At 40.9% G+C, this 11,337-nt stretch overlaps 1 protein-coding gene and 1 long non-coding RNA gene across 3 annotated transcripts; both read right to left on the bottom strand.

The window, feature by feature from the left end:
• Positions 1-1,456: 1,456 nt before the first annotated feature.
• oscp1b (organic solute carrier partner 1b) lies at positions 1,457-8,263 on the bottom strand. Of its 2 annotated transcripts, none has more exons than XM_062539314.1 (10): positions 8,020-8,263; positions 6,555-6,709; positions 5,870-6,037; positions 5,316-5,396; positions 4,995-5,098; positions 3,954-4,082; positions 3,729-3,798; positions 3,480-3,619; positions 3,286-3,349; positions 1,457-2,958 (listed from the first exon to the last, which is right to left on the bottom strand). In XM_062539314.1, exons 1-10 carry the CDS (start codon positions 8,129-8,131, stop codon positions 2,839-2,841), a joined length of 1,143 nt encoding a protein of 380 aa, XP_062395298.1. In that variant the 5' UTR covers positions 8,132-8,263; the 3' UTR covers positions 1,457-2,838. The 2 variants fall into 2 exon arrangements, with proteins under 2 accessions (XP_062395298.1, XP_062395297.1); XM_062539313.1 differs by lacking the exon at positions 8,020-8,263 and adding an exon at positions 6,835-7,403.
• An 856-nt stretch (positions 8,264-9,119) lies between these two features.
• Positions 9,120-10,523, bottom strand: LOC134083143 (uncharacterized). Its single transcript, XR_009939706.1, has 3 exons — positions 10,383-10,523; positions 9,731-9,874; positions 9,120-9,256 (listed from the first exon to the last, which is right to left on the bottom strand). It is a non-coding gene; the product is annotated as an uncharacterized LOC134083143 (long non-coding RNA).
• Positions 10,524-11,337: the final 814 nt, after the last annotated feature.

The following is an 11,337-nucleotide window of genomic DNA, read 5'->3' as shown; positions in this document are numbered from 1 at the left end:
CTTAGCTGGAATAATCATGTGTTTGTCGTGCATGTCTGGGTGTCATGCCTTCAGGGAGATGCCGCTGATTCCCCAGATTAGTCCTAGCTGGGATGAGTGTCGAAAATGTTTCTTCATTTTGAGATATCCCACCCCCACGCTCACTCAGAGCGGTGTCTCAGCATGTTTTGATTGTGGTATTTTGGTGATTCTAAGTGTGTGTGTGTGTGTGTGTGTGTGTGTGTGTGTGTGTTTGTGTGTGTGTCTGTATGAGTGTGCATGATTGTGGGTGGAGTGTATAGAGACAAGCCCAGACTCTGATATTTTCTTTTTGAGTATTCTTTCCATTTGTTATAGCCACGCAAAACAGGTGCTGTTGCTATGAGGATCCTCTGAAATAAGACATGATGTCAGCTGAATGAGTGGATGGGGAAAATACGAAACAGTAAATGACACAAAAGCAACCAGACTAAATGTTGTGGGTCACCAAATTATACTGTGTAGTCTTGAACACATCATGTGGTTCGATGAACTTGGCTAACCCAAAAATCACTGACAGTACAATGCATTGTGAATTTGCATCTGATAGTGAACAACATAATGCCAAATGTGGTGTTTGGCTGGCCATGTGTCTTGAAAAGAGGGTTGGGAGATTTGATAAGTGAGATTTATTTTCTCTGTGGGTGCATTTGGGACAGAGGTACACCAAGTTGAAACATTTCCATGCATATAAATGCACTCTTGCAGTCAGTCCATGCAGCAAGTATATTCAAATAATATGTACATAATATAATGTGTATTCCACTAATATTGTTTTTAATGTAGACTTTTATGCTGGATTCTGACTCACCGAGTGTCAATGTCATGAAACTGAGAGTTGACCTTTTCACCTGGTTGAACAAACAAACTAATATACAAACAAACAAAAAAGAACGTAAGGGTGGTATGATGCAACCTTGTAAAATGTTTTTAAAAAGACCTGCCTGTCTTAAAATGGTTAAAATGATGCAGATGCCCCCCCCCCCCCCAAAAAAAAAAACATGACTGTTTGGAGTGAGGTCGCTAGCATGAGATCAAGCAGCTCACTAAGGTACAGATGTGGGCGTCCTCTCCCCCAGATTCACAATGAATACATGTCTTTCAATATTGCTTGCCTGAAACAGTCATTCAACTGCCAAACATGTCTTGGCTGTGTAGGAGGCAGCTCTGGCTCTGAGTGGGTGGTGGGACATTGTGACAAAGACTTAGTAGTCCTGGTTTATCGGTCACTGACTGTACCGTACAGTAGGTTATGGGAAATTCACCACAAGCATTTTCATGTCAAATCAACAAGATCAAAATGTTCCATTTAGAATTTAGAACTGTGAGAGGTTACATTCAAAATTAAGATGTAGGTTGAGATAATCTTGCTCTAAAAACAAACGTGTGACCTCATAACAACCAAGTTCAAAGAATTTTTATTCAAACTACTTTTGGAAAAAAAAAAAAAAATGAAAAAAAAAAAAACAGAATTTTGTTTTCATAAACATGGTCTATTTCACAGAAAGAATAGAAACACAGATGCAATGAAATGCTTAAATAACCACATAATTGAATAAGTTCAAAATCGTATTTACAAAATAATTTGTTGCCTTACCGACGTCTATATTATTATCAAATTCATTGCAGTGGTGAGTCAGTAAAGTGTTTTAAACCATGGACTGGGCAACATTTTCAAAAAGTGACCCTATATTTAAAGTTTTAAAGTTACCCTATATTTATGACCAACTGACAATCACATTCAGTTCATACATATTTTTGGATATACAACTTTGAAACACAATGACAAGTGCACTTAGGATATCTGTTTTTACTCTCTTGAGCAGATAAGCTATTATCTCATCAGGTCAGTGCAACACGGTCTTTGGTATTATTTGCCCTCAATGGTGCCTTCCAGGCAGCGCTGCCTTCAAGGCACTACTCCCCTCAGTTTAGGGGTAGGATGATAGGGTAAAGGTAGTGCCTTTAAGGCTGTGCTGCCTGGAAGGTGCCGTTGGGGGCAAAAAACACCATTGAGCGTGCAACACATTAACAATTGCCTAGGCTTTTACGACAGGTGCTGGATCAACAAGCTAAAAACCTCCCAAACAACTGACATGTGCCGTATGTGCAACCCTATGTTAACAATTAAGACCATGAGTAAATGAAATGAGGATTCTGACAGTGTTTAACCAAATTGAACATGATAACCTTAGAGCAATGACCGAGACTGTGCCTGGGGACTAGTATTTGGTTAACACATTGGTTATAGTACACCAGCATTTCAGTTACACATGATCTACCATTGCAAAATGCCTGTAGATGAAGTACGCCCTCTGGTGGTATTGGAAAGCAATTCGACCTTAAGCTGTTGTAATGCACTTCCTGGTGCTGACGAAACACAGTGTTCCACCAATTCTTCGGGAAAAACATCATCTTAGCTTTGGGGACATTAAGGAGCAACACAAAGAAATGCTCTGAGGTGTTTCTAGTCGTGGCCATACACATACACACACACACACACACACACACACAAACACGACACACTGAAGCAAACACTTTGCCCCTTGCCCGAACAGTAAACTATTGCAGCAGATTTGTGATAACCCAAAATACCTTGATGAGCCAAAACCTGAGTCGTCCTCCCAACACACCTCCACTCTATAAACACACTCAATGGAGGCTGTGCCTCATGTGGGCCTCATGTGGGCCACATGCAGGTCCACACAAGCTGTGAGGCAAAGGTACTCAGTCTACTCCATGCCTTGTTCACAGCATGACCGCATGACACCATCACCTGCTTAGCCTTAGCCTTGAGGACCGCTACGGATCCACACTGCATCACAGGCCGTCCATCATGGCTAGCAGGTCATCTCCTTTGCTGCTGGAGGTAGGGGTGGGATCTCCAGATTCACCAAACTCCCCCATGATTTTGGCCAGCTCGGCATTGGCCTGTTTGTCCTGAAACACATGGCACGTGGCCAGTGGGAGTCAGAACACAGTCTAGTGGTAGAGATTACATTTGTGGTCATCCTGTTAGCTTCACCCAACCCAGATTCAGCAGTCCAGCTCTTACGGTCAATAAAACCAATTATGCTGTTTAGAACAAACATCTATAATTGGCTCCACTCTAAACGCAGATTATACTACTACCTATGGTCTTGTCTGCTATTCAATTTCAAAACAGTAGCCTCACTGTGTACCTCCAATTCCTGCCAGAAATTAATTTGTATGTGTCCAGGATAATCCTGTTTTATATTAGTGTAATAGCATATTGCTTCATCTTACCTTTGTTGCTTGGATATTTATAACTTCATATGACAGGTCATCCGGTCTTGATATTAAAGCTTCTCTGAGATCAAGAAAAAATACAAGAGACACAGGCAAAGCTCTATGATGGCATTCGCACAATCGGTTTTAGTAGAAATGTTCTCCACTTTGAAAGCAGATTAGATGGACAGATTAAAAGGAAAAAAACTCACTCCTCTTCCTCGTCTGTGGCAAATAGGTTCACACGGAACCCCGAGTCTGTGTTGGTGGGCGTCTGCATCTCCAAACCCCCCATAAGTTTTGCAAGCAGATTTAGTTCTTCTTTGGCAAGAGGGTTGGGTGCAGTATTCACCTAAAATGTGTTGAAAGAAACAGTTTGAAAGTATTAGGATAAACCCATTTTTGTACAAAAAAAAAACAATGTCACAAATGACACCCATTTACATGCAAATTCATTTCACCTTAGTGTGCTGTGCGGAGTTCTTTGATGTCCCTGACATGTGGGTCTCCACAGGACGACTCACACTATACCTAAAGGGCAACATAAACACACTTAACTTCTAATCGTGTCTCAATAATAACATTAATTTGCCTGTGCGTTTACTGCTCCCATTTTAGTTCACATCATTAGCTGTTGGTATACTGTCATTTGTAATCAACTGTGAGGCCCAGTGAGGGAGGCTTACATGTTTGTGCCCAGCTTGATTACCCTCTCGCCGAACATTTCAAACGAGCCCTCACGGTGAGCACTGGTATAGTTCCCACCGTTGGAGAACTGAAGTCTGTTAAGCTCCTCGCCAGTACAGCTGAACTGCCTGAAACATCAAGAGACAGGCCCACAGAGAAACACAAACACACACACACACACACACACACACACACACACACAGACACACAGACACACAGAAACACACACAGACACACACACACACACACACACACACACACACACAGACACACAGACACACAGACACACAGACACACAGACACACACACACACACACACACACACACACACACACACACACACACACACACACACACACACACACACACACACACACACACACATTACAACATTTTCAGATTCAATTCACAATATACAGATATACTGCAGTGCAGGGTAATCCAAAGCCTATTTTTTAACACAAAATGCACATCAGACATAGTAAGTCTAATATGCTGTAAATTTTTAGGTAAAATGGGTAACATCTGACAATCTGCTGTACATGATGACAACCAAAGCACTATTTTTGTTTCATTTTCAGACTACAAGCTCTATTGTTGTCATGAACCATTGCTCCGTGAAACATGAATGTTTCAAGCCATTTCAGCATGACCACACACAATCCTATCACAATTAGAGCTGTGCTAAAAGTAGAGCCAGCTAAAATTAGATGGCTGTCACATCCAACAGTCAGTCTCTTGGCTAATGCAATTAACTCTCAAAAGGGTTTGTCTAAGTGAGCTAGACAGAAACGGACAGACATAAGGAAGAGCAACGAGTGCAGCCAAAAATGGAGGAAGCCAAAGCTTAGAGAGGTCGACTCTGGAATATAATTTACAACAGTTTACAGCCAGATAACACAGCTCAGACTAACAACAACTGTGCATGATTCAATACTTCAAGCTTCACAGCAATATCAAAATGGTAATTCGGAAAGTTACATTTCATTCATAAAACCCCAGCTAGATCCGATAACGTTTAACTAGTGGTGTGACGTCACCTGATCTGTCCAGGAACCTGTGTTCCACATGGCACTGGCCCAGACGTCGGGAGTACAAAACGTCCATTGGAATTCTGTACTTTGTCTTTCAGGAATATGGACACCTAGAACAGGTGAAAACAACAAAATCAATCAATCATTTAGAGAAAAATACAAAAATAACACACTTCTTGGTTGCTACAGCTGTTGCTCAATTTTGGTTAGTTTCCCAACTAAGTGGTTTCCCAATCTAGTTGCAAAAAAAGTTCCCGTTTTCCTTTATTTCACATAACCTTCACCCCAAGCCCACCCAGCTGTGACAGAGAGCAGAACATGACTCACCCGTATGTGCATGTCTTGGAAGAATATGAGGAGAGTTTGCCTGATCAGTTGTAACTCACCAGCTGAGAGCGGTGTATATATCTGTGAATATAACCAAGAGTACATTGTTTCTGTGACTTCATTCCATGGGATTTCTGGTTTAGATTCTGCTGTGACATACCACAAACTTCAATGTGTCATTAAATACATGCAACCGCATAGAGAAACTAGAAAAGCACTCAGAGAGCGCAGACCTCCACCAACCGGAAACATAACCATTTCCTGGATCCAGACAGTAATACTGATCACTCCCAAAATGTAATCGTTTCTTCCCTGGGTCTTTTCAGACCTTCCCTGAACATTTTCTCAAAATCCATCCATAACTTACTTAATAACAAACAAACAGACAGACAAGCAGGCAGACAGAAAGACAGACAGACAAAGAAACCCCCATGAAATCATGACGTCCTTGGCGGCGGTAATGAACATGGGAATGAAATGAACCTGTCCACTCTGTAAGAGGCCCTCAGGTGGACGCGGTGCGATGGCCTACAGGTGCGGTGAATGTGACCCACCTCTATGAGCTGGCGGTACGTCTCATCCACCTGACTGAGGATGCTCGGCGTGTCCCGCACAAAGTCTTTGATGGCGTCCATATGGTTGAAGGAGACCAGCAAGATGTCCTTTGGTCGTGGGCAGAGCAGGACCTGATACTTGAAAGCCATGGTCATCAAATCATAGAGCTGGTAGGACAGAGGCACAAGGGCAACATGATGAGAGAGCCTTTTAATTGCTATAAAGACTTCAAAAAACAGCTACATTTTACTTTTCGATGTATGATGAAATAAATCCTGACATTTTGCCAGTATGCTTAAAACTGTAGCATCGGATTCCAGTAAGGTTCAAGGCCATCTATTAGCATGAATAAAATAGCATTCAGAATGATGTTAAGTAATCAGTATGATGTTTACGAGTGTATTGCCTAATCACCTGTGAAATGTTGATACAATACCACCAAAAGTCAACATTACCACACACCAGAGGGTGCTATTTGATTAAATGTAGGCCAAATAACCCCTTCAAAGGAAATCATATTGTACTGTGTAGGTTTACTAACTGCAATAAATGATGAATAACAGTTGCCATTTATTTTACTTTTTAGCAAAAATGTCCAGGTATAATTGAAATCCAAATTTCTCATCACCTTGTGTTTCCTTTTTGAACGAGAGTGCCACCGACAAAATACAGACAATGACGTACCTTGTCCATGCTGGCCTGGTTGAGCCTCATGATCGAGGCATGGGCCAGTCGGTCAAAAACTGTTCTCAAGGCCTTCTTGGAGTACAGCTCCTGTGGCTTGAACAGCTCCTCCAGGAACTTCTTATTGAACATGGTGGTGATGATGTCATTCATGACTGCCACATCACAGGACACAGAGGATACAGAACATGCACATCACAATTTAGGATGGAAGTTCATTGGGAGGTTTAGGGTGTTTGGTCGTAATTGAAGTGAAAATAGAGGCAGCAAGCGGACTCACCATTAGTGACCAATCTTCTACACTGAAATATAGCATTCGCCCAGGCAAACAAGGGAAGCCCCAAACATTCCTCAAAGCGTATGTCCCAGGCAACAATGGCAACAATAACCCCAGGTTCAACGCAGTCTGGCAATAGTGCACATTCTTGAGTAGTTCTAGTAGTATTCAGGCTCTGACACATTGTGAACAAACACCTGAGCCAGACTAGGCCTACATTGGCAGTCAGCATGTGGATTTGCAGCGTAGCCTACTTAGTTTGATATGACTAGTTTGGCATAGGAGGGGGGAGCAAGCCAGACTAAAAACCCCTCATCTTCTGTTGATGTACCACCCAGCGAGAAGCCTAGCCTACCATCGGCGAAGCAAGGACATGTTTACCTTGTCTTCTGTCCTCCTCTAGCCATTCAGCTACCAGGTAAATATAAATAATCAGATGTAACAACAGTTGATATTAGCTTCAGAGTGAAGTCAAAGACTTTCGACAGAAATCACTATAAGCATTACATTTTGCTAAAGCAAACTAATAGAGGTTGTAATAATAAACAGGTATGCTAAATTACACTAACATAATGGTACTTATATTGCTCTGTGGCAAGGATGGCGTTGCATGAATACATTAGCCCATACACTTATAAAGATATAAATATGATCAACTAAATAAAGGTCAAGCTATTGGCCATCTGAATATGTTCAGTTTTCTCACTAAAAAAATATGCCCACTTGAATAGTTGCAGACAGTCATCCGAGATTAACGCAAGACAAGGATAAGACATTGCTGTCTGGGAGACTTTACTGGCCAGTAGCCATTTAGCATGACTGACAACACAACGTTAATGTTAGTTTGAAAGACCGCGTCTGTCAAACATCAAGCTATCAGATCTGCTTGAAACAACTTGCTTGTCGCTATGACGTTAACATAACTTATCTAGCCAGAGCTGTTACGTGGTCATGAGACGTAGCATAAAGCTTTCACTTGGTCCTGGCTGACAACAGCTTTTTAAAAAAAAAAAATCAACGTGCATCAATCCCACCAGCATAATGCAATAAAAGCTGTAAAATCGTTTGTGGCAGCCTGTTGCTATGGCTTATGCCTCATGGATCAATGTACAACTGGCGTATCTGAAAGGGTTTCACGTCCTACATACAAGCTGCTAGCTAGCTAATTGCATTGCTAGCTAATGTTACCTTTCTTGGCTTTGTCGGCTGGGATATTCTGAGCTCGTAGGCGTTGATCCAGGATGTAAAGCATTTCTCCACCGAGATTAATGAAGAGAAGAGGAAGTGTTCTCGAAGACATGTTGGATGTTCACGCTGAAGAAACCCTTCGATTTTATAATTTACTCTAATAACTTGATTGTGGCAACAAAACAGACAGAGCCTGGATTCTTTTTGCTGTTTGGGATAAAGCGTCTGGAAGCTTTCATTTGGTTGCCAGGTCACGACGAGCAAGAACCAATCATCGTTGGCCTTACTAAAAGATCTTCTCAGATGTTTACACGAGTTGACTTTGACCACCAGCTCTACCTAATGCCCATCAGTTAATTTGCAAGGGATCAGATTCAGAATGAGGTGGACTGGGAAATGCTAAGACATACAATATGTTTTAATGTTTTTCTTTCATGATTTATTGAGAATTGTGTTAAATGTATTGCAATTGTGAAATAATCAAGTCTATAGAAATAACAAAGGATGCAGGCACACCTGTATGCAGACAGAGTGTGTGAGGGAAACAGAGATAGAACATACAAAATGTAATTAGTCATGTGTGTGTCATGAAATGTCTCCATTTCTGAAGCGAATCTCTCTGGCCATCCTGCATGTCTCACACCATCCACAAAAGGTCGTCATCAAAGCGTCATTGCACAGTGTACCCTGAAAGAATATATAGATGTGTACGTCAGTTACGAACATATTCTCAACTGCATAGCCTACATCCTGTTATTTAAATAGTCTAGGTAGGCCTAAATCACTGTCTGTCCTAGGCAGAATCTGTTGTTGTTTCCTCAAAGAGAGGTGAGTCATCTATAGTTGATGACAAAACATGGCCCTTTTCTTATGTTGCACAATAATCTGCCATTCTGAGTTCTGTGAGTTTCGTATCCCCTATACACACACACACACACACACACACACACACACACACACACGCACACACACACACACACACACACACACACACACACACACACACACACACACACTTCTGTTTGACTCAGATTAGAGGGTATTTCAGTACTTCTCAACCAGTTGTCAGATCAATGTTGGTATAAAACGATGTAGCCAACCTGGATGCCATATGTAAGCCTCATGTGAGTCCTCATCGATGCCATTCCTCCAGGAACACATGCTAAACATGGATTCTCTCCATATTTGTTTACAGCATAACATCCCAATGCAAGGGGGCAGAAACAACCCAGGACGCCTGAAGTGGAAACCAATGCAAACACCAAAATTCAGTGTCAGATTACCATCAATTGTTACAATCAAATACAATCAAACAGTTGCAACTATTTTAAAGCACCCAGGTTATCAGTAGCTAAAGGGTATCAACATTGTATTTGAAAGATTGGAGAACCAACCACAGAAGTCGCAATAGCTTTTGCTGTTTGGCTGTGCAAGATTTTTAGATCATGTAATGAAAATGTATCCAAACACTTTAAACTTAAACCAAAACGCTTACTAACCCTGACAACGCTAACAAACAACATTTACACAAGAATACTTTGACAGTGATCAAGTAATTAGGGGTGTGTTATGGTGCATAATCTTCACATCTAAATATTTGAGGTTAGCTATCAACTGCTGCACAGCAAAGTGTTGCTTGTTTCATGCTAGGTGTTGCTGGTAGCAAAAGGTGTGAGAACACACACAGTGATGTGTTAAGAGGGCTACTTACAAACCAGCACATCACTGCAGCAGGAGCACAGTCCAGAGCTCCAATCTCCAGTCTGAACATTAGTACCGTAGGACCCTGCTCCCGGTTGGCTGGTGACCACAGGGTTTGACATGGCAAATAATGTTGATTGACAGGGAAACAAGCCTGGCAACAACACATTGTTTGTTTTTTTTAATTCTTTTGATCTTAAAGAGCAGAATCAGACCTTCTTCTCTCCACCCCGTGTCAACACAATCAGCTGAGCACAGAATCAGTTTTACATTTGTTAACTAGATAGTAAAAAGCAATACATGTGAGTTGGGTAAGCTACATTCACATTCCAGACTTTGACATTCGGCATTTAAATTTAGCTCACTTTGAAAGGTCTATACACAATAAGAGACTTTTACTTGTGAACATTCATAGTGCAAAATAACACTTGTAAACTTGGTAAAGTGTGTACTCGATTTGTTTTGCTGGTGGCACATGTGTCTGACAGTTTATCCAAGCTACTGTTGCAATGCAGGCTATGTTTAACATGTTGAAATATATAAATGATAATAACGATAACTTTGATATTTAGTTCGCTAATGTAAACAATAAATGTCCTATATTAACAGTTAAAAAAGCCTAAAACGAGGGACGATAGAAAAGGAAATGTTGTCTGCCTTACCTCTCGTGGTGTTCTGATGGTGGTGAACTGAACTGTACCTCAAAGTAGAAAAGGAAGTGACACGACTACGCAGTGCTCTGCAACATTTCCGATGCATCCACACTTAGTCACAAGATTGCATCAAAGCTGAGCACACTAGCAGAGCCGCTATGAAGATACATTTATAACCCTTCACCACCCTGATCAAGGCCCCTCGTGATGTCAATTACAGCTTATCTTTTAGGTTGCAACAATAAGAATTTAGATAGTTATCTTTAGGACTTAAGTTATTGGTGTAGTTTAAAGAGTTTGTCTTGGGATGGAAGAATTAGTATGAATTGCACCAATAGGCTCTATTACTGTTTGGTATATGTTTATGTACAGCACATTGAATGACCTCTGTGTATGAAATGCGCTATATAAATAAACTTGACTTGACTTGAATTGATGGGATAGTATATTACATCAATTCAACCAAATGTTCAAAATTGTCTCCAATTCAAACTCTACATTTTGTATATGGTAGAAGATCTATACAATGGTGAAACGCCAAAGAGGATAAAGTCAACCATTTCAAAGTAGTTAGATTAGTGATAAATTACCAGCTGAGTACAAGCCACAATGGTAGTTTTTGCAGACTACATTTGTGTAGTCAGAATATATATATATAAAAAACATTTCAATGTAAATTGAGACTCTATATCCAGACCCTATATTTTTCTAAAGTCATTACGAAAGGGTGTGGTTTGTGTGCTAATGCTATTCATGCAAAGGATTGCTAATAGAAAAATGTCTTGTCACTTTTCATTAACACAGCAACAGATGCACAGCCCACAGGCCTATTCTCTATTGCTGAATACAACTTTAAATCTTTTAACATTTTCAGCATTTCACCCACAATCCATCAATACCAAATCAATTCTGGAACAAACTCGGATCTAAGCATATACTGTAGGCTGACCAAACTCTCTCTGTG

The sequence above is a fragment of the Sardina pilchardus genome, chromosome 6 (assembly GCF_963854185.1).
Source record: "Sardina pilchardus chromosome 6, fSarPil1.1, whole genome shotgun sequence".
NCBI lineage: Eukaryota > Metazoa > Chordata > Actinopteri > Clupeiformes > Clupeidae > Sardina > Sardina pilchardus.
This window is presented reverse-complemented; position numbering and strand designations above follow the sequence as displayed.

Coding starts and splice junctions, on each gene's coding strand:
- oscp1b (XM_062539313.1), bottom strand. CDS start 7,063: ATGCTGACTGCCAATGTAGGCCTAGTCTGGCTCAGGTGTTTGTTCACA. Junction 5,099..5,315: donor TCCAAGACATGCACATACGG/GTGAGTCATGTT, acceptor CACCTGTTCTAG/GTGTCCATATTCCTGAAAGA. Junction 2,959..3,285: donor TAAATATCCAAGCAACAAAG/GTAAGATGAAGC, acceptor CATGTGTTTCAG/GACAAACAGGCCAATGCCGA.